Source organism: Mastomys coucha, unplaced genomic scaffold (genome assembly GCF_008632895.1).
Source record: "Mastomys coucha isolate ucsf_1 unplaced genomic scaffold, UCSF_Mcou_1 pScaffold18, whole genome shotgun sequence".
Classification (NCBI taxonomy): domain Eukaryota; kingdom Metazoa; phylum Chordata; class Mammalia; order Rodentia; family Muridae; genus Mastomys; species Mastomys coucha.
In genome coordinates, this window is record NW_022196900.1 from 15,829,468 (window position 1) to 15,853,332 (window position 23,865).

The 23,865-nt window shown below is 44.0% G+C and overlaps 1 protein-coding gene across 6 annotated transcripts in view; it reads left to right on the top strand.

Moving 5' to 3' along the window:
• Window positions 1-23,865, top strand: part of Znf462 (zinc finger protein 462) — a 141,205-nt gene that overhangs the window by 93,058 nt on the left and 24,282 nt on the right. For all 6 annotated transcript variants that reach the window (XM_031377435.1, XM_031377437.1, XM_031377434.1 and 3 more), the window contains exons 8-9: window positions 14,875-15,142; window positions 15,923-16,059. In XM_031377435.1, coding sequence (XP_031233295.1) covers window positions 14,875-15,142; window positions 15,923-16,059 — 405 coding nt within the window. The remainder of the gene's footprint in view (window positions 1-14,874; window positions 15,143-15,922; window positions 16,060-23,865) is intronic.

Sequence of the window (23,865 nt, forward strand, 5' to 3'; positions counted from 1 at the left end):
AAAATATCTAAAAAAAAAAAAAAGAAAAAAGAAAGCATGTACCACCACTCCCTGCTATGCCACTTCGGTATACCTCATTTGTAGATGTGCCAGTTTTCCCTAATGCGTCTAGAAAAGCTACCACCATGAGCCCCAGGAAGGAGCTCTCTCTGTGTCTGAGATCCTAAAGCTACTTTTAATACTACCTTCTGCAAGTCTGTTCTTGTAACTGCAGTATCTGTCACCTACCTATCTTGGAAGGAACACTATTGCCACCCTTGCTTCCTTGCCAGTTAGTCTTTCTTGCCTAAAACTGCTAGCAGCCTATGTTCTTTCAGCATTTTATGGACCAGCTCTCCTAACTGACTGACTCTGGCAACATTCACCAGGGAAAGAGCCCTGACTTCTTACAGTTTACCTCCGTTGTCCATTCCTCTTTAGTGGTTGCACACTGGTCCCAACAAACAAGTCTCTGGTTTCTGGTCTCTCCTAGTCCTTTTTTGTCTATGGCATTTAAAACCGCTGATCTTCCTTCTAGGCAAACCCTTCTCCCTCAATTTGGTTCTTTTGCCTGTCTCAGGCTCTCCTCTGGCCTCTCCTCCCTCACTTGCTCCACCTGCAAGGTATAGCTTTCACCTCAAAAGTTCTAGAGTATAACATAGTAGTCACATCCCAAACTGGTCCAGAACTTTTGGGACTCATCAAGAATCCCTCTTCATCATCTTCTGCCTGATTTTCCATCAGTCAATCGGTTGCCTACCTCGTCATCTCTTCTGACCTCAGCCATCACCATCCCGCCTCCAGTTCAGTCTCTTCTCAGAAAGACTGATTTCTGTCGATCTCTATTATAAATCTTTAAAAGCTCTCCATGGCCTAGTCGAAAGCTATAGGACTCAGGACCCTCCTCACCCACTCCAACTCCAGCCTGCTTTCTTCTGTTGGCTGCCCACTCCCCATCCCCCACCCCCCACCCCCCAGCAAACACGAATGAGCATCAGTCTTCTACCCTTTTGCACTTATCCATGCCTTTCTCCTTTCATGCATCTCTGCATCTCCAGACCCTGCTCATTCTTCAAAGCTACACAGCACCCCCTGCACCTCTGATGACCCCAGATAAGGATCCATTCTCTCCCTCTCCAATCCGATGGTTCTTTGCCCTTCCTTTTGGCTTATTCTGCTATCTCTATAATATTACCTGAAGGGAACTTATTAATAGTAAAGGTTTTATCATCTTTCTAGTCTAAATATCTGGCATAAAGCCACCTCTTCCTGGAGTAGATAGTCTCCTGTAAATGTAAAATAAAAACCATTTATGTTCCACAATCCAAAAGTATAAAGCATTGAATTAAGAGCTTAAGTTTGTGTGTGTGTGTGTGTGTGTGTGTGTGTGTGTGTGTGTGTACGTGTGTATGTGTGTATGCACTCAATGCATCTCCAGACTTTTTCAACAAAGCAGGTAGCAGAGGCTCAGGGTGTTTGTTTCCTTGGCACTGCATGTGTGATTAGTGATCTCCCCTGTTAACCTGAGAGTTCTTTGAATTTGAAGTCCCACTATCTTTGTCTTTATCAATTTCTAATATAGAGACTGGAGAAATGGCTCACTAGTTAAGAATGAATAGAGCTCTTGCAGAGAGCTTGAGTTCTTTTCCCAGAACCTACTTCAGACAGTTCACAACAGCCAGTAACTCCAGCTCCAGGGGTGTCTAGCATCCTCTTCTGCTTTCCTTGGGTACCTTGTACATATATACTCATACACGAATACACACATACATATAAGTAAAGCTAATAGATGTTTTAAAAATTACTAATATATAATAATTTCATATTTGTTTTGAATAAAGAAATCATTTCTAAATAAATTCAGAAGAATATGAGTATTGACAAAATAGTATTTTGACTTCTAAGTAAAGTATTAAGTGTCCTTAAGTTGACTGGTGGATATTAAAACTAAAGAGTAAAATGCAGCTCTGGATTCTTTGGGGAGTCACTAGGACTCTGGGCTGTTGGCCACCCATGTGGATGCCGAGCCCGTGCTGTGTGTAGTGTGCCAATACACCATGCAGTTACCTGGGCTTACTGTCTTCACTTGAAGGGAAAGTAGGAAGCAGAAAAGGCCGACGCCTGAGTCGCCTTCTTTCCTTTCCCTCCGTAGGCCTGTAATAGATTCCAGATGTGCGTGGCAATAGGGACTGAGTTTCAAGTGAGCAGTTCCAACAAGCTAGTAAAGTCCAGATGAGAAACAGTAGTGGATTCTACTGACCAGAGCGTGGAGTCTCGGGTTACGGGTACCACTCTGTTATCAGTAGGGATGGGGAGTCCATTTAAGGCAAGCTGCTTTCCTCATTTGTTTGGGCATGGCTAAAGTACAACCTCTAGATGTGGAAATGGTTAAAACGTAAGGCTTCTATTCTGGCCTGCCCTGTTTCAAGCCTTCCAGTGACTGTATACTTTGTTTTCAAAATAATTTCCAGGTCAGCATAAGAATTTCTTACACGGACGGCGCTTTGCCCTTGTCACTCTCTGTCATACCTTCCCGCCTGCACACTGAGCTCCAGACGCCTCCTGATACCTTGTCTATTTGAGTCCCACATTCTAGACTGTGACCATGTTGCTCTTTCTGGATGGCCTTCTTTACTTGCTTGTTTTTTCACTTGTTTTGTGGACTTAAACAACTTTTTAAAAAAACACTAGGCAGACTTCTCAGGACAGGTATTCCTGGGAAGCAATTCAGGCTAAGCCAGAGGTTCTCAGGGGATCAAGGATGCCCTCCTCAGTCACATAGTAAAACCCAAAGTCCAAATTCAAACCTAGATGTTTGTGACACTGCCCCTCACAGACATCAGGGAAGACCAGAAATGCTGCTGAAAGAAACCTAGCAAAATAGCTGGGAAAGAATCCACAGAGTGAAAAGCCACATCTATAAACTGGACATCAACAAATGTGTTCCAAATGCAAATAAGTTTGAAGGAAAGCAAGAGGAAATGAATCCTAGAATGTTTGCCAGGAAAACCACTGCAATTTGGGAATTAAATTTGCTCTGACAAGCCTGCTTTTACAAGCTGATATGTGACCATTCTGTGTACTTATGATGGTAACCATTCTATTTGTATTATTTTCTTTTTGTCTATTTGTTTGTTTGTTTTATTATCTTTATTCTATGTATATTAGCACACTGTAGCTACCTTCAGACACACCAGAAGAGGGTATCAGATTCCATTATAGATAGTTGTGAGCCACCATGTGGTTGCTAGGAATTGAACTCAGGACCTTTGGAAGAGCAGTCAGTGCTCTTAACCACTAAGCCATCTCTCTAGCCCCTCTATCTGTATTATTTGCATTGAGCTCTACCTTTGATCTAGACCCAGGCCCCTCCCACAGTTGACCCCTCCCTACTTTAACCATCTCTACTTCCAGCGTATTAGTGAAGCTAGCAGTAGCCATGAATTTAGATTTATTTAGAGACAACCAAACAAAAGGGAGCTGTGAGCATCTACCTTGTGTGTAGAGATGGAATGACTGCCCTGTCCTATCATTATTGTGGTCTGAGAGATTGGCACTCTAGTCAATGTAGTCCAGTTAAGGTGGCCAGACTCCAAGGTTTCTCTCTTTAATCCTTGGCTATCCTGGAACTCTGTAGAGCAGACTAACCTCGAACTCACAGAGATGCCCCTGCCTGGGCCTCCTGAGTGCTGGGATTATAGATATATGCCACCAAGCCCAGGTTTGCTGGAATACTCTTATTCAGTGAAAAGCTTGTATGATGTGGGCTTTAATTGATGTGGAAGGTTTTAGAGGCATTCCTATGTAATAGACATTGTCCTTCACACGATGTCCTCACACTGACTTGACCATTAGCATCTCCCTTTGACGAATGGAAGATCAAGAAGTCTGCTTGGTTGAATCCCCTGAGCTATGAGAGACTTATAAGCATGCTCTAAAGAGGGAGTATTGCTCTTATTCTCCCCTCAGTTTTCTCATCTATAAAATGGAAGGTAATAGTTCTGTATGGTCATAGTGAAGTTCAGAGAGAGACTATCAGACATACCAGACAGAGCCAGTACTAGGTGAATCTCTGTCTCACTCGCTGAGCCCTCCAGATTTGGGGAGGCTTATATTACACACCCTAGGCAGCTTCACGGAGCAGATTGCTCCTCCAGGTGAACTTGGAGTGGGTGGTGGAACTCTCCTGAGGGAAGAACCTACTGCTTTAGTGGTGATTAAAAATATAGCTTAACCCAGAGCGAGGATTTTCTCCCACTGCATGAGAATAAGTGGAAATAAAAGAATAAAGGGTAAGAAAGAAACCCACTGGGTTTGTTGGTTTAGAGACTCCAGCTTGGGGATGGTTTTAAAACAGCTTTGTGCTTTGAAGTGTGGCTGCTCATCCCTGTTCTTGATCAGACATCGCCCTTCTCACCTGATTTCCATACATCCCTTGGAGCACTACATGCCTCTAAATATATGTGCTTAGACCAGATGTGCTTTCTTCCTGATTAATCTTTTAAGCAATCTCCACAATGGTTTCCTGTCTGGCTCACACGGCTCGGCTTGTAGCCAGCCTTCCATACACTGTGACCAGCTCCTTGAAGTCAGTAGGCATCTCCCCTCAAGGCAGATCTTGAGGAAGAACCATGGTTTCACCCATGGCCTGTGAGCTCTAAATACCTTCTGAGGTTACGCAGGAGCACTCTGTGGAGGAGGCCAAGTCATTTCTAGAAAGGAGCCTTTGTACTCCGTGCTTTTTTTGTTGGATCGTTCAGGTGGTAAAGACATCTATAGGATCTAAACGAACAGCAGGAAACATTACTTCCTCATCACACAATTCAAAAGAGTCACAGGTGAATTATGCATTTGGTATTGTAAGAACCTCTCAATTAACAATGGCAGATGCCACCCAGAGTTTTCTTAAAGAAAGGGGGGGAAAAAGCTTAGGAAAAGGCCCCTTCCCTGAGCATTCATTTGCTTCTCTGCAAATTCCCAGCCTGTTTCAAGGAGGGTTGTAAAGAATAGAATCTTTGAGTTGTGAATACCATCTAGTGAAGAGTGTATCTTAATGACTGTGACAAGGGGGTGGAGGGAGGCACTTTTTAAAAACTGGGCCACACAGAAGCCGCAGGTTAGGTTGCTGCTTCTCTACTGAGTGTGTTCCTAACATGAAACCATCAGAGCTTCTCCAAGCTGCCATAAGCCTTTATGTAAGGTGAACGACTTGTTTACTACCTATCTGGAAGGAAAGCACATTCCTGATGGTGGACAATGTTATGCAGGAAAAATGTCTAAAGATAACCCAGGGATACTTTGCCACGGGCTGCAAAGAGTTCTACTTCGTGAGTCTTGGTGTTGACTGTGTTAAAGCCATGGTATATTCAAGGGGCGTGACTCACGTACAGCTGAGGATCTTGCAAACATCTGTGTCTGCCACTGGCTGCATAAAAAGAAAGACGAGAATGCTGCACATGGCATCACCTCAAGTGGCTTCCAGATGTTCTAGCACCCTCTTTTTCACAGTAGTAGCTTACAGCTGATTTCGAGGTAGGGCCAAAAATGAGTGCCTTTGGCATCTTAGAATGGCTGTGGCTTCTGAATTCCTTCCCATTCAAATTCCAGTGTCTAGAAGCCATTGTCCTTGTAATTAAGATCTAAGCTCATTTCAGTGAAAGTAGGTCAGTGTTTCAGTGGGAAGGCTCTATTAAACCTGCATCCAAAAACGAGACTGGCATTTGGCCAATTGGATTTTGTTTTTTAAATCTCAGTTTTGCAGCCCCATGTTTGCAGTTTGAACTCCGGATATTTACAGCACGTTTATTTGGTTCGTTTTTTTTTTTTTTTTTTAAAGATTTATTTATGTATTCTATGTAAGTACACTGTAGTTGTCTTCAGACACACTAGAAGAGGGAATCAGATCTCATTACAAATAGTTGTGAGGTACCATGTGCTTGCTGGAATTTGAACTCAGGACCTCTGGAAGAGCAATCAATGCTCTTAACTGCTGAGCCACCTCTCCAGCTCCATATTAGGTTCTTGCTTTAGGATAGGCCCTGAGCAAAGTGTCAAGGGAGGTCAACATGCAAAGTGGGAGTAGCAGATAGATTGATGCACAGATGCATAGTGTGCTGGGCTAAATAAATAAGTTAATCTCTGTATGGCATCGTGAGTACTGATAGATCCAGAGGGGAATGGAGTAAGGACAAATCCAGAAGAATCAAGGGGAATCCTCCTAGTGACAGCAAATTTGAATTGAGTTCATTTTGATTAACATGTATTTCCAGGATGAAATAAATGCCTAAGAAGCTTTTGTGGATGGTGTTAAATACTGTATGGCAACCATGAGCATCTGAGGTGGGGATGGTTTCTTGTCTGGGGTGGCTGTTATGATCACACTTGTATATTATGATAGAAATGACTCCAAGTGGGGGAAGCATGGGGGAATAGGTCTGCTAGGAATGCTTGGACAACCAAGAGAGCCTGAATGTGGGCAGCAACAATGGGTTCATGAGTAGACTGCAAAGAACTTTCCAGTGGGTTTGGCTTATGCAGAGACAAAAAGAGGAAAATGAATCAATCAAGCTTTCTCTACCTCCTTGACTTGGTGATTATTGATGCCATTGAGTTGAAAGATACAGAAAGACAAGTAGGGGGCTGGAGAGATGGCTCAGCGGGTAAGAGTGCTGGCTGCTCTTCTGAAGGACCTGTGTTCAAATCCCAGCAACCACATGGTGGCTCACAGCCATCCATAATGAGATCTGACACCTCCTTCTGGTGTGTCTATATAATAATAAAGAAGTCTTTAGAGCCAGGCAGTGGTGGCGCACTCCTTTAATCCCAGCACTTGGGAGGCAGAGGCAGGCGGATTTCTGAGCCTGGTCTACAGAGTGAGTTCCAGGTCGGCCAGGGCTACACAGAGAAACCCTGTCTCAAAACAAAACAAAACAAAACAAAAAACAAAAAAAAACAAAAAAACAAGTGGACCTTTTTAATTAAGATCAAATGAAAGGAAAAGTAAGGTGTCTTATTGACTTGGCTCTGCCTGGCCCAGAATCCCCCAGGTACTGAACGAGAGACAGCCTGAAGCTCATGCAGAGTTAAGCCTCTGAAAGACACTTTCAAAAAGCTAAAGTGTGATGGCAAATACATCTCAGAGAAAATGTCCGTAATTTGACGGCTTCTGTGGTTTTGAAGACTAGGACATTTTATATTGTTTGTGATTTCCCCCTCATCCAGTCCCTGATCATATTTCAAGGTTTTGTTTTTACTCATCAGAATGACAGGAAGTTTTCAGAATCTGTTTCCTTCAAGTCTGGCCTCAGACTTATTTTCAGGATGAGGTGTTTGTTTTTCCGATTGTTTCCATGACAACCAAGCCTGGAATTCCTATATATAGTCACCCAGCATCCATTGTTCCTCTGGCCATTGTATCATGATCTTATGTGCCCAGGCCAGAGAACTCCACTGATCAGAGAAGACAGGGAGGTGCCAGAGTCCTTGGCCTGGAGATTCTCAAGACAAAAATCAAAAGGAGGAAATAAAATAATGTAACTGTCCCTAGAGATTTATGCTCCACCACAGACACGATCCAGAATTCAGGTGGCATGTGTTTGAAAGCTTCACTTCCTACACAGTTTTCTTTTGCAATGTCCTGTAGAAACATCATCTTCAGAGGAAGTAAGTGGAAAGTTAGAACTGACCGCCTGGAGTTTTTATTGTAAGTCTGCATGCCAGTTTCCTTGCACAGCAAGTATCTCGAGAAAGAGAGTAGAGTTGAGGTACAAAGGAACTTAGACAGGGGCCCAGAGATCTTTTTAAATAAATAAATTTAATGAAGCCCATGAATCCTCTGACAGCTCTAAGCTACATACTCAGTATCTTAGCCAGTTCTATTTTGAAGAGACACGGCGAGCATGAGACACCATCAGCCCAGAGGAAAGCAGGATGGCTCACAGGCAGACAAGGTGCTGGAGAAGGACCTAAGGGTTCTGCATCCAGATTCACAAACACCAGGGAGGGGGGCCCACTGAGCCTGGCTTGAGCATTTGAAACTCCAGAGGCCACCACAATGATACACTTCCTCTAACCAGACCATACCTTCTAGTCCCTCTTACATAGTGCCACTTCTTAATGATCAATCATTCAAATATATGGTCCTACAGGTGCCATTCCTATTCATATCACTACACTAAGTAACGTGTGTGTGTGTGTGTGTGTGTGTGTGTGTGTGTGTGTTTATTTATACATGTTATTTTTTTCTTCATAAATTCAGTCTAGCAACTGTTTTATTATGTACTTTTCCAGACATTTGTGTATGTTTGACCTTCTTGCTGGTGAGCCAAGGACAAAGAAGAAACGTTGCCCTTGTGGTATATATCACATTGAAAATAAATATAAAACAGATTACCTGTCCAAGCACACTGAAACATTGTGAAGACAACAGTAGAGCAGGGCATTGTGGTACATGCCCTTAATCTCAGCATTCTGGAGGCAGAGGCAGGCAGGTCTCTGTGAGTTCAAGGCCACCTTGGTCTACAGAGTGAGTTCTAGGACAGCCTCCAGGGCTACACGCGAAACCAAAACACAAAATAACATGGCACAAAACTTATACTCTGCTACCCAATTTTAAATACTAAACATCCTCTTAATTATATTACACGTAGTCGCGCAGTACATCTCTCGGCCTCTGTGTTTGCATGACTGTGCTGCCTAGTTTTTAGATCAACTTGTTACAAGCTTGGGTTATCTGAGAAGCAGAAACCTCAATTGAGAAAACACCCCCATACGGTGGAGCAGTTGCAGAGTTTTGCAGTCTGCGGCCTAGGTCTTCCCTAGTGCGCTGCTGCTTAAGAGGGCTTAATGTAGTATGGGGTGCAATGAGGCCATGGTTGAACAAAAAGTTCATCTGGATTAGAGGTGATCCATTGACTCATTTGGACTTCACAAAGGAGGTGACTTTCAACAGAGTTTGGAAGGCTGGGTGGGAATTGCAGAACACCAAGTAACTTGGCCTGACCAAGGACCAACATCAATGACATACATGACTAGTTCTTGGAGGAAATCAGAACCAGTAGTATTTATGGAATATAAAGACCCAAGAGATCTGTGGATGAGAAGGCATGGGATGGAGAAGAAGAGCAGTGCTGATAGTGGGCCATGAGACTTTCATCTAGCGCATGGTTACACCTCCAATGTAGAAGGGGGGGGGCATCCACTAACATTCAGAATGCAGGAGGAAGAATTTGAGATAGCTCGTTTCTAGTATCCTGAGTGGTTTTGAGGCATCCTCTGAACCCAACTGTAGATGAAAGACTGATGACATCATCCCAAAGGGGCATTGCCATTCTTTCCCAAGGCAACAGAATCATCTGTTCACTCCAGATTCGTAGGATATTGTTGGCATATACATAAAAACTCAAACTGCTTTTGTCTTTTGTCAAAGTTTCAAATTGCTTCTATCATAGAGGCTGTATACCAGGCCAGAAGCCCCCTGCTACCAACTACAGTATGTCTTTAACTGCTCTCTTTCCATGGTTAGTGAGCCTTTCTAAATTGCTATTTCGTAGCTAGAGAGAGTGAAACCATGTTTCTCTTTATCTCAATTTTACCCTTTATCCCCCACCCTGTTTTGGATATCTGCACCTATGTTTAACCAACCCTTTGCCGATGACTCATCTGCTTTTCTGAAGAAAATTATAATCCACGTATTATTATTAAACCCTTCTTTTGGTTTTTCTGCAGTGCGATCTTGCCGTGTGATCCAGGCTAGCCTGGAACTCGGCCTGTAGACAAGTTTGGTCCTGAACTTGTAGCAATCCTCCTGCTTCTGACTTCTGAGTGGTGACGGGATTGCAGGGGTATATCGGCACGCATGGCTGTTGGGAAGTTTTATACTGTTGTTGAACTTCAGGGTTTTACCAGTTTGTTTTCACAACGTATACCTTCTCCTTTCTGCTGCTTGTGCTTCTGGGTCTAGATCCACTCTCCTGTTCTCATCCTCATTTAAAACAAAACAAAAACAAAAACAAAACCTTATTTTTAATATTTAATTCTATTTGTGTGTATCTCTGTCTTTATATGTGTGTACACACACGCACACATATGCATCTGGTACCCACAGAGATCAGAGAGGGAAGGAGATGTCCTGGAGCTTTCGTTATAAAAGGTTGGGAGCTACCCAGTGTGGTACCTAGATCTTCTGCAAGAACAACCAAGAGCTCTTGACTGGTGAGCCATCTCTCCAGCCCCTGTGTGTGCGTGTGCGTGTGCGTGTGCGTGTGTGTGTGCGTGTGCGTGTGTGTGTGTGTGTGTGTGTGTGTGTGTGTTTCTCTGTGGTTATGTGTGTGGTCATGTGCAATTGAGGACTTGTACGTGAGGAGGCCAGAGGAGGGTACTGGATTTCCAGGAGCTAGGGGTCCGGTCCAGGGGCTGCAGGATGTGGGTACTGAGAACCAGACATGGTTCCTCTGCTGTAGCAGTTCGTACTCTTTAGCACCAGGCTCTCTCACGCCTGTCATGTTGTTGGTTTCTTTCCGTTGTAAGAGTGTAGTTGTCTAAAGTTCTCTTTACTTATCTCCAAGCGTACGATGTAAACTGGAGCTTTGGCGCAGGAAACACTCAGCATCTGGTCTTATCTCGATATCACTAATTAACACAATAATTAATACCAGTCATATTTATTAATGGATACTTGAGGCACTCTTGACAGCCCTGCCTCATCCCCTTTGCTCTTACAATCAATCACTAAATGATGTTGACTGCCCCTCTTCCTGTCCCCCATTTTGCAGTTATCTCTGTAAAATGTCCAATTGTTGGCATTGTATCATAATCAATCACTTACATGTCTTTTCTTAGACAATGAGTTGCTTGAAGACAAGGATCAACTCTTACTGTCCCGGAACAGGTCTCCTGTTTACTTAAATGCTCAGTAAATATTTGCTGATGAATAGTCCTTTGCCTTCTGTCCACCTTAGAAATGGACTTACCTAAAATTCTTTTGTCTTTATTTTTCCTGATATTTGATTCCCTCTAACCGTTGAGCCTGTCTTCCAAGTCTGCATACAAACCCAGCTTACATATAACTGAATGTGGTTGCAGGCTACCCTAGCCTGTCCCTCACAGCTTCTTTGTGGAGCTAGAGAAAGTTGAGACTTGCTCTCCATTGGCACTATTCTGTATCACTCAGCAGTGCACAGGAGGGCCATCCTCTGCTTGCCCACAGATTCCTGCTCTTCTCTATTCTCAGTCTCCCTGCTCTCTGCGACTCTCCATTTGTTCTCTTTGCCTCGTTTATTGCTTCAGTCAGTGGAATGAGTTTTGGAGCTGTGAAGGTCTGTGCTTTCCTAACAATCATCTCCCTTCCTTAACAGATCTGAGTTGCTAGAAGACACACTTTATAACTTCTTTGGTCTTGAGTCCCCAGAGCCAGCAACAGATCCTGGCCCCAAGACAATGCTAACAAATACACATTTGCTCAGTGCCATGGATCCAACAAAAGGCTCCTTCTTCCAGGGACATTGTTCTTGTGAAGTTTACCTTTTCTTCTTTTGCCCTTGTGAAGTCAAGTTTCTCATGGTTGTTTCTGCAATGGCTAATGTTTGGAGGGTAAAGAAAACTGAAAATCCAGAAGATTGACTCCTGGCTTTGGCTAGCATTCCAGGGGATCTAGAATTAGCCAGAAATCTCCAAGTAATCTGGTAAGAACCCAGTAAACCTGAAAGGGCTGGGAAGGAACCTTTAGAAAGAAGGTGGTCTTTTCCTGCTTTGAATTCTCCCCACTCTCCTAGAGCTCCCCCACCTGTTTCCAAGTGCTAGCCCTCCATTTGCATATGTGTGCCTTTCCTGATCCCTCCTCAGTGTGAGGAATTTTAGAGTGTTTGTGTGAGTGTTGTCTATCATGTACCTCATTATTTTAAGGCAGAATCTCACTACTTAGTCTGGCTACCCTGGAGTTCACCATGTAAACTAGGCTAGCTTTGAACTCATAGCCCGTCCCCTGCCTCCACGCACAAGCACCTCTTCTTGGTCTCAGGGCTGCAATCCATTAACTAACTGGAATCTTCTGCCGCTTATCCAGATGAGTGGATTAGAGGGCAGTGCTCAGAGAGTTACATTATTTACAAACAAGGGGCTGGGTGCTGGCACCTGGGGGAAAAACCAAGCTCCGAAAGGTCCCACAAAGTGGGTTGGTTGCCGTCCTGGGAACTGCTACAGATGTGTCATAGCTGCTGGCTGGAATTTGCTTTTTTTATGTGAGTTTACTTGTCCTGATTTTAACCGGGAGGGGAGAGGTTTTGAGCATGCGTAGCGGTAGCTGTTTCTTTTGCATCATGGAGTCTAGTTTCTTGAAATGTCTTGTATTTTTCCTTTGAGTTTCATATAAACAGACGAGTTTACATTTTAGAATTTGGGTGGGTTTTTGTTTTGTTTTGCTTTTGTTTTTGTTTTTATGAATGGCTGGGATAATGGCAGTAGAGTCTAGAAACAACAACAGAGCCGGTTCCATGCTTCTACAGGCCCATGAGTCTGGTCGGCTGAGTGGAAGGTGAGGAAAGGGTTACCCTGCTTAATGCCCATCTAGGAATCATTTATTGCTTTACAGCTTTGCAGGGAAGGGATTTCAGCTGTCAGGTACCTGGGTTCTGAGTGAGATGGGCTCCCTGTGCTTACTAACCCGTGAGTCTCCCTAGATGAGTACCATTTCTTGAAGGAGCTACAAACCTTCCTTTAGGGTATTTGTTTTGTTCTTTGGGTGGATTTGTGGTTGAGGAGCAGATCTCCTTCAGCAAGACTTGTCCTTGTCCTGTTGCATTCAGAAAAGCTATGCCACAGAGCTGAGAGTGCAGAGGAGGACTTCTCTATCAAGAGGACAGCAGCTCTAGGGACACTGGCTGGTTGTACTCAGCTCACACTGGAACTCTGTTCCCAGGAGAGGTGGAGTGTTGCTTCCCAGAGAGTGTGGTGTAACTGGGTCTTGGAGCCTAAACAGAGACTGTCTTAAACAATGTGAGATGATAACCAACCCTGCTAGTGAAGGAAAGAAGAAGTAGACAAAAGCAGGATTGCAGTCCTGGGTGGGTTCATCAGCAGAAGGTAGAGGAACAAAGGAGAGGATGGAGATAAAGAAATGGATACAATGCACCGGCTGTGTCTTTTCTTTCTTCCTTTGTCTCCCTTTGTACACCTGGTGATGAACCCTTGGAGGCTTGCGGAGATTTATCCCGCCTTTCCTTTTGTTTTAGTCTTTTGCCTGGCTGGTTTGTTTACAAAAAGGGTCTCTCTCTACCATAAAGGAATAGGCACTGGGGGGACAGACAGGGCCACAAGGAGCAGAAGGAATCTTAGTATTTTGATGGGGGTGAGGTGGGGTGGTAGTTGTGTCCCCTGCAGTCAGAGAAGTTCCCTCGCTGCTTTTCCAATGGGATGACGGTTGATCTTGGTTTGATCAAATACTAGTTTTACAGCATTAAATTCATGCCCCGTCTGGGGCAGCCATGCTTTGGAAAATGAGGTGTCTGTCAGATCTAGAGAAAGCTCGTACAATGTCTGCCCGCCCCCCTTTGCTTACAGGGGCAAAAGAGATCTTGATGTTTTCATCCCAAGGAAAGTTACTCTGAAATTCTTCAGGGTCGTTCACAGGCTTCCACTTAGCCTTCACAGGCATTGGCAGATTAGATGGGACTGTGTGGCTGAATTTGGACCACTGAATCCCAAGGAGCATGCTAGGCAAAGGTGCTCTCCTGCCCCCTCCCCGTCCCATTTCACCAGGCCTTGCTATTAAAGTTCCCGGGGTTATAGTTCCTGCCATCCATTTCATCATGTCTTCTCAGAAACACTTAAAAATACCTTTCAGAGAAACTTGTTTGGAATTTCATTTTAATGGGATTTGTGAATAAATCTCCATCTTAATGCTAAGCTTTAAACGGCTCTTCCAGGAGAACACTATCAGATTTTTATATTTTAAAATTTAAATCTCTTGACTCCAGAGCCATAAAACATCTTTGTATTTGTGGGTGTACCATGTGCCTGAGCACTCATGTGAAGGACTGATTTATTTATTTTTTTAAATAATGGTGTGAAGAATTCTGGGATGCGGGGAAGGAGGGACTGTTGCATCACCTAGCCCCTTCCAGTGTAGATATCTGTGGACCGTGCTGGTTCATTTATCGCACTCCATGAGGATGAGTGTTCAGTGGTAGCCTGTTCTCACTATCCATGTGTTCCTCAGCTCTTGGTGAAGTAGTGTAATGATGGTGAGTGATGTAATTCCCCCTTAAAAACTACTGAGAACTGACCAGATGATGCTGTCCAGAGGAGACAAACCTTCAGGTGAAAGGTAGTAAGCTGTGAGGGTAGGGGAGGCTCTCTACACAGCAGGTATCACAGTTAGTGCTGGGTGATGCCCTTGGGATGTAAGGTCTTAAGTGTGCCCACCACACACCAGAGAACACTAGCTGTAGGACTGACGGAGTTGATGAACTTGATCAGAGTGATAGTTTCACACATGATGTGAGCTGTGTACATATGTGTATGTGCACACGAGGGACACTGGTCAGCGTCTCTTATCGTCCTCAGTTGCTGTCCACCTTGATTTTTGAGACAGGGTTTGGCTAGACTGGCTTGTCAGTAGCTCCAGGTGTCCTCCTGTCTCACTTCCCCAGCACCGGGATCACAGGCCTGCTATGCCGTGGGCAAGTGCTGGAATGGAAACACTTTGCCAACTGACCCAGCTCCTCAGCCCCAGTAGTTTGTTCTTGTTCTATTTTGCTGACTATGTCTTAAAAGAAGTGGACAGTAAAGGGCTTCCAGACAAGCACCACCCTTCCCAACCCCCCAGCCTATACACACACACCCCCCACCACACTGTGTCCTCTGTGGTCCAGCTCACTGTCCCTGTCTCTCTCTCCACAGACTCCTCTTACTCGGAGCCCCCCGATGTTCAGCAGCAGCTGAATCACTATCAGTCAGCTGCCCTGGCAAGAAACAACAGCCGCGTTAGTCCTGTGCCTCCTTCTGGGACTGCTGCTGGCACTGAACAGAAGGCAGAAGCTGTTCTTCACTGCGAATTCTGTGAATTCTCCTCTGGCTACATCCAGAGCATCAGGCGCCATTACCGGGACAAGCATGGTGGGAAGAAGCTATTCAAATGCAAAGATTGCTCCTTTTACACCGGCTTTAAGTAAGTGGCATGAAGAATCCTTGTGTAAAAACCTAAATGGCGGCCCCTGCTCCAGCCCTCACCACATTCTTCCCTGTCTTCAGCTCCAGAAATTCTCTGCAAAGTGTTTGATAGGAAGGTTTGGGTTCAGTCTTCACAGAAGGAAGCCAGTTTCAGAAAGACTAGTTGGGAACTGTGGAAGAGGGGGAATAGTTACATAAGAACAAATTATCTTAAAATCAGAGTGTGTGGTCTTCTAAACAGTGTGAGATTGTATCGAAGGACTGCCCTAATGGGACATGTTTTTATTTCTGATTTCACACACACACACAAGAAGGGAATGTTCTCTGAAATAAAACCATGTTCCCTTTGACAACTTTTCTCTAGCCAGTTCTCTTTCACTTTTCTTTAACAAATCTCCATTTGCTTGGGGAAAACAGAGAAAAAAAAGAAAAGATCTAGAGTTTAATCACGTGACCCTCCAACCTCAGCCTTCGGAGGACCTGATGTTTCTAGACCTTACCTGGCTTAATGGGCAGTTTCTAATTTTCAAGAATGACGTATATAGGATATTTATTTCTTTTTACATAATCCTAGCCAAGTGGCAAAGGTTCTGAGTGGTTGCCTCTGTATCTCTCCTCCATGTTCCTTGATGGCCAAGGAGCATGTGGTCAACACACATGACTAACAGCTTTAGTTTATGCTTCGAAAGCAAGAGAGGCCACACGTGGACACCTGTGAGAGACATGCAGCAGGAGACAACATATCAGTGACTGTCATGGTCTCTCTCTTCTCTTTTAGATCTGCTTTTACTATGCACGTGGAAGCTGGGCATTCAGCGGTCCCAGAGGAAGGCCCCAAAGATCTCCGCTGCCCTCTCTGCCTCTATCACACCAAATACAAACGCAACATGATCGACCACATAGTGCTGCACAGAGGTAATCCTCAGGCTTGAATCTGTTTTCTTGGGTCCCGGTGGGAAGGATGTAATGCCACTGGGAGAGAGTTAATGCCACAGCATTTTGAGGATGTTCTCTGTGTACCACAGCAGGATTGCTCTCTTCCCTGACCTCTGCTTCTGTAGGCAAAGGTCACAGTGACAGCCACTGATATCCAATGGATAAGACACCTTCCTGTCAGTAGAATTCCTCCCTGGAGGAAGGCCAAGAGGGCGTGGAGTCTCAGGAACTCTTCCATCAGGGTTCTGGGAGTCAGGAATTTTCCATTTTGAATCCCTTGCTACTGAGGAGATGTATAGGGTGAGCCTGGGGCGGGATGGTGTGAGAAACAAAGACAGAAATTGTGCTTTCCAAAGGACAAAGTGGAATTTGCTTTGAAATGGACAGGAGAAAGAGTTTCAACACAGAGAAGTAGACAGCTGGACAGAATACCTGTGGATTAGGCACTGGATTGTTCTGGTTTGGATTCTGCTCCGTGGAATAGAGAACATTCCTGTGAGATAGTAGCTGGTGGGGTTCCATTGTGGATACACAATGGTGAGTCCTTAAAAATGCATCCCCGCTGATAGGCAGGGGTCCCTGTGAGAACAATTGGGTTGTTTCAATTTTTTTGCTTGTTTGTTTCACTTCATTTTGTTTTGTGTTTTTGAGTCAGGATCTCTCAAACTCAAGTTGGCTTTAAACTCAAAATCCACCTGCCTCAGTAATTTCTTGAAATTGCTGGGATTATAGACAGACCTGGACTGGCTTGCTTGAGTTATTATTATTATTATTATTATTATTATTATTATTATTATTATTATCATTATCATTATCATTATTATTATTTGAATTTACTTCTGTCCAATTAAAACATCTTTGTATTGGAAGGAAGCATGCTGATAGCCTGTTTTGTCCATCCTCCTGTGGGTGGCTGGAGAAAGGTTCCTGGCATGCCCACTGCCAGTCTGGTTTGCAGTGCAGTCTGCTGTTCTTTGCATCTCTTCCTATCCTTCCTTTCTTCCTCTTTTTTCTCATCATCTTTCTTTTTGCCTCTAACCTTGGAAAGCTTTCCAGGATTTGCCACTTATGTACAAAACAGCATGTGTCATCTCCTTTCCTGCTGAGGCTTTTCTTAGGCGCCAGTGTGGAGGCATTTATAAAGTAGCTTACATTTCCCTAGAACTACTACCTTTAGCCAGCATGCCTGTGATGTGCCTACATCTGCCCAAATCTCATAGAAGACCCAACATCCACAGTGCTCTGTTTCCTCCTTCCATTGCAGTCTAATGAGATGAGAGATGGTGGCTGGCTAGGCCAACCACCTGTGAGCCAGGCAAAAGCAGCACAGCAGTATGTAGGCAGGGATTCTTGGCCCTCAGCTTCCTGCCTGGTGTTTTGCCTCTCTCACCTGGCTTCCGATCCCCCAGCCCATGTGTTGCCAACGCCATGCGCCCCATCCCAGCTTGGGTAGAGGCCATCAGTGGAGCCAGTGCCCAGAAAACATCAATGGCGAGTCGTCTCTGGCTGTGGCAAATCCACACTGGCTGCAGTCGTTTCCCATATTGATGCCCGGTGGGATCAGAGCTTTGATGGCTGACAAGCTCAATGACTTTCCTTGTCTGAGGTGAGACTTAAGGAAGAGATAGGTAGAGCGATTCTGCACAGAAGCCAGGAGCACTTGACAAAGAGCTCCCTGAAGCCAGTCACTCCACTGGCAGCACACAAGCAACAGCACCATTATATATGGCCTCCTGTTTTGTGAATAGGAAGCTCAAAGCTGAGAAAGACTGGGGGTGGGGGGAGGAGGGAGGTTGCTTGCCTGTATCCTTTCTACTTTTTTAATTCAGCGTATTTAATTTATTGGAGCTCTGCTTCATATCACAGAGGATTTAAAGTAGCTCGAAGTCACGCCTGCAGAGCTGTTGCATTAAAAACAAATGAAGAACTGAAGGCAAAGGTGATAGAAAGTAAGGCCAATAGAAAGAGCAGCCAACAATAGGATTGGTCTCAGCAACAGTTTGGAGATGCCTTGAATATACAAGATCCCCATCTTCCATTAGCCATGCTTGCAGATTAGGCCTTGGAATCTTTGCCTTCCTTGAGAGAGAAGAATCAGTTGGCTTTGGGGTGTTTATTAAATGATTTTCCACAATTGAGACACTGAAGTCTAGAAGGAATCTCTACAGTGAACAGACAGGGATACTACAGTGTGTATTGACCCACCACAATACAGTGCACATTGAACATCCCATAACATGAATGATGGAGACCAGAAGTGTTTCAGAGTTCCAAAGTATTCAGATTTTGGAATATTGACATAGAACGTCACATTGGTGCTGGTAAAGTTTTGGGTTTCTGGTTGTATAGATGAAGAGGTGCTCAGTCTATTCCATGGGATCATGGAGAGCTGTAGAAACTTAACCAGAGCCATTAGGTGATAAGTATCAGCCCAGTATTTTCTTGTTTTGTCTGATCCCATCACGTGTCATTGGTCATACATAACCTCTTCTATTTAGTTGTTCTGTGGATATGTGAATATTGTCCTTACCAAGGTAGAAATATGATCCAAATGTGTGCAGTTGAAGATCAGTAGTGACACTAATAACTGTGGCTACCATTAGTGTTTACTGTTGTGGGTGCTGTGCTAAATGCTTTACAGTGAATGTTCTAAACCCAGCATGGTAGATATGACTGCTATCCCTGATGACAAACAACAAAAACAGGTTCAGAAAAGCTGAGTAACTTCCCTACGGTCCAAGGACTCTTGGGTAATGGGCTAGGATTGGAACCCAGGTGTGCATGACCCACGGCACTTGCTTTGTATCCCTGGCATCACTCTCTTACCCTTGGGAAGCTGCCGCCACCCTGCTCAGTGTTCCACAGTCTATGAAAGTTGGGTCTAACAAGAGAACTTTTTGAAGGGCTGGAGGTCAAAGATGAGGACCTCAATCCACAGGTGGTAGAGGCCCCTAAGTATCTACTGACTTCTGGCTCTGGTGTCCATCTGCACTTCAAGGTAGAGCAGAGAGAGCCTGGTCTTATCGACGTGGTCAAATGTCTGCCTTGCAGATCAACAATGGGGCTGATCCCAGAGTAATGAGATGAGGCTTCTGCACCTGTGCACTGCCTGCTCTGGATGAATAAACATCTTTGGTCTCCAGAGTCTACAGCATGAGATGTTTCTGAGGCCTCACTTAATTAAAAACCTTGGGATGAAAGACAAGAAAAACAACTCTGAACTGGCCCTGAGACAGAGCTGCTACTGGCAAGGACAGTTGCCATCTCTTTTTGTTGGGACAGAGTGATGTATTTAAGGAAGGAAGGAAGGAAGGAAGGAAGGAAGGAAGGAAGGAAGGAAGGAAGGAAGGAAGGAAGGAAGGGGGGGAATAATCCATCCCATGGAAGTCTGATGAGACCTAGTCAAGGATGTGAACTCCCACACCAAAGGGAGCATACTACTGATTCCTGAGCTCTGCAAACGCCCTTCATTTGCTTGACACTTGCTCACTCTGTTAAGATAGCATTATGTATGATGAGGTATAGGAAACCCATACTTGATCTCCTCAAGATGAACACATGCAGAGTATATCCAAGACAGTGAGTGATGGGTGGCCAGGAGTCCTATTTATGTTCCTGGAAAGAGGTCGTGGACAAAGGTGGCTTTCAAACTGAGCCATGGCAGCATTTCAGCAGACAAGGAAGATTTCAGATGGGCTTTAGTCTCTTTCTAAGTTTACTGAAATTTACATCTACCAACTCATTGGCCTTAAATGATGTATTCTCCCCTAGTTATAGAGGCTAGAAGTATTAGCCTCTTCAGATGATGCCTATGTATCATCTAAAACTTCAAGAAAAACATCCTTGATGGGGAAATGGTAATAGAACTCAATAGTAGATCACCTACTTACCCTTTGATTCTTTGTCATATCCTAGATCCTTGGCATGCTTTGATATCCTTAGCTTATAGTGGCAGCCATCCAACCTCTGCCTCCTCCTTGGCACCTCATTGCCAGTAATCTGTGTTCCTTTTTGTGTTTTCTCTTACAAAAACATCAGGCATTGAATTTTAGACCAGCCATAATCTAATATGACATTGTTCATCTTAATTATATCCCCAATAGTCACATTCCAAAGTTCCAAATGGACATAAACTGGGGGATACTATCAACCACTACAGAGTGGGGGTAATCTATTAGTAAACCCCTGAGGCCACTAGAGGCAACACCAATTGGCAGTGTGGTGTCAGACTGTTCCAGGTACCTGAAAAGAATGTGTGTTTTTAGAGACCAATTCAGATTTGACCTTTCCTTAGTAAATACATAGAAAGCCAGGGAAAAATAAATAAATCAGATTACAGGTAAGACACCTACTAAATAAGAATTTAACCAAGGTTGAAGCAAAGGATCATTAGATCTATCTCTTGCTTACGGGTTTAGATCAGTCAACATCTGGTATGATATGATAAGTCTAACTTGGAAGTTTGTTTCATGAGCTCATTTGGTAAGGACTTTGGGTAAGTTTTCATCTGAGCAATGGATGTGCAGCATGCCTGCTGGTGTTTTAAGATACAGGACAGTTCAGCCATGAAGAAGCAGAAAAAGTTTGGTGTCTGAGGAAAGTTGAGCATTAGTGAAAGCTTTGCGATTGTGTGTCTGTGAGTGTACAACCATTGGAAGCGCAGTGTTCACGTACAGCTTGCCCAACTGTGCCATGTTCCTATATTGAAAAATTTGGACACAGATTGAATCACAGGACTGAAACCTTTTTGATAAATATTTACATTGTGATTATGTAGCTGTGTAACCACTGTGGTTGCTTTCCAGTTGGCATGTTAGCTTCAAGGGTCTATTTCCCGCTTTAGTAGACAAATCCTGACTGAGGCTAAGCCTTGAAGGAGGGCATCCTGAATGGAAGTCATCTCCCCTAATTTATCTGGTTAGGGGCACTTTGATTTCAGGAGATAAAATCAATAAGACCAACTATTATTTTGATTTAGTGAAATTATATGTTCCCTCCCATCAGTATCCTTACCTGTAAGAGAGGTACTGACTGTTCTCAGCTCTCCCTAGAAACCTGCTAATGTCAAAACTTAATAGCTCTTACCAGGAGATGGTTGCTTGTGCTAATGTATCTATTTGTAGTTTTATTTTAGGGTGGTTTTAAAGATAGTAATGGCTTTTTCTTTTCCATTTCACCCTCTTCCTAGTCCTCCAATTTCTCCTTCTCCTCCTCCTCCTCTTTTAACTGGCCCTTTTGAAATGAGGTCTTGTGTAGTCCAACCTGACCAGAAGCACACTACCTTGCCCAGGCTAGCCTCAAACTCTCCACCCTCCATTTCCCAAGTGCCCCCACGTTGGACTAATGTTGTTTTCTTAATGGTTTACTCCAGTCTTTAGCCTTTATCACTCAGCTGTCCAACAACAAGTCATGAATGGGTCTTTGGGCTCAGTCCTCTGGGTTGATGCCTTGTGAGCGAAGATTGTTGGGATCAAGGAATTCCAGTTTTCTTGCTGCCTCATTTAAGACTTGGGAGTATTCTTGGAAGGGAGCTCTACAGTGTTGCAGTTTCCTCTCCAGGGGAGTTCTTACCTGGTGACCCTGAGCTTCACAATCATGTGGCTTCTTGCTAAGAAATGACCCTTAGTAGTTGGCACTTCTGCAGCTTTTTCTAACTGGGTTCTTGCCACCACAGCCCCACTGCTTTCAATACACCTTAGGGTATAGAATGCTTCGGTGATGACTCTAGAGTCCTGCCTCTCCAGTTCCCTGTCTCCCTGTAGCACTGAGTACCAGTTGAGTAGGAAGAGGTGAAACTGGTAAACAATCCTTTACTGAGTGCTGAGTCACAAGCATTTCTTTCCTAGGGTAATTTTGAGAGGTGTGAAATCAAGAGAGACCTATGGTGCTACCGTACTCAGAACTACAAGCTTCTATAGCTAAGCAGGATTCAGTCCATGCCTGGAGCATTCCAGTCTAGCTTGGCAGGTAATGATGGTATACATTTAAATAAGGAAGAGATTTGGTCCACCTTAGCTCATATAGTAGAATGGAAGTGGGAAATCTTGTATTTCACTTTTAATTTTTTACATTGTAAATGTAAAATTACATTTATTTACTGTCTATGGAAGATCGTACAGACATCTTCAAATGATAATAATAATCACTGATGACTCAATATACAGCACTATATCAGCTAATAGACCTCACCTCATAGCAAGCTTTTAATCAATTGTAAAGTCATGTATTAGCTATTATTGCTATTAGCATTTGAACTTCAGAGCATGACTTTGAGGCCTTAGCCTTTTGGGTAAAATTCTTAATGATGCATCATGAAATTAGAAACTGCGAAGAAAGCTAACCAATGTGGTAGAGGAATTGAAGTGGTGAGTGCGTAAAAAGGGGGGTTGGGGAGAACCATTTATTGACTTCGGGCAACAGACTGTTGAGCGGCTGAATAGCCGTCCTCGTGGCATTTGAGGCATTGTTGCTTGGAAAAGTGTGCCCAGCTGTTCTTCATCTCCGCTGAGGTTGACAGATCTAGGGCAGATGGGCCAGGCCAGAGCCAGAGAATAAAAGAGAAGCAGTAAAGATGACAACATAAATCAGGAACAAGTGAGGAGGAGAGCGGAGGGCCATAGCCTCATGAAGTGCCAAAAGTGATCATGGCAGCCCTTTCCATGAAGTACAACCTCAGTGTGCAGGTTGATCCCTGGGACGACTGCTACCCCTCCATTCTAGGCAGCACTTTATTTTAGGCTCTTAGGTTTGCCTATTTTGAGCCACTGTAGTTCACACCTAGTATTGCTGAACTTGATTGGTCTCAACCGGTTCTTCCAGCACTCCCAAGAGTGCACCACCCTGCAGGCATTCTGGGGTGTCATAGGAATGAATGCTAGAAGAATCTGGTGAGTGAAGACCAAAGAAGTTGTTAAGCATGCTACAGTTCACAGGACAGTGCCTACAACAAAGAACTGTCTAGCCTCCAGATGTCAGATGCTACTGTTTTGAGAAATCCAGGAGTAGAGTAGTAGAATGTTCTAGAATGGACTCTTTCAGGCTAACTAAGCACCTCCACCTTGGCATTTCCTCTAACTAGGCATTTCCACCTTGGTTTACACCAAACCATGGAACTGAATGGCTTAGAAGACTGTTCACCATTTGCTATTCTAAGAAAATGTGCAGATTACTTTATAATCATGTGTTTCTTAGCTGTCTGCTGTACTTTGGTTTTAAAATATTTATATTTCTAAATAAGCAACTGATTCTTTGTATAGGGAAAATAACATATGCATTAGGTCTCTGGGGAGTATGTTACAGACACCACCCTTAACACTTTTTCTGCCCAGCATCCTGCTGGCCGATGAGGCGCTAACATTCAGGGTTCCAAGGCAGTGAGTGCCCTGCGGTTAGAATGTCGTGGTTGACATGAAGACGTGATGTTGGGTGGGGAGAGTTCCCTTGTGCCCGAGTGCAGCCAATAACAAAGGAGAGGCTGGAGGAGGCAGTCAATGCTACTCAGTGTCTCTGGGAACAAAATCATGCTTTCCTGATTTAATAATACATTGCTGTCTCTAAATAATATAAGTATATGTTGTGTGAGTCCATTTGTAAACTTTCCGAGTCTTCCGAAATCCAGTCTCAGCATGAAAACACACGCTATATTTGATTCTTGCATATATAGCACAGATTTTAATTTTATCCCAGTTATGGATATCTGGCACGTGCACCAATACTCTGGGCAGACTGGTGTGAAATTCAATTTGAGCAGTTAAACACAAGGGCGAGAGAGTGCAAAATACACAA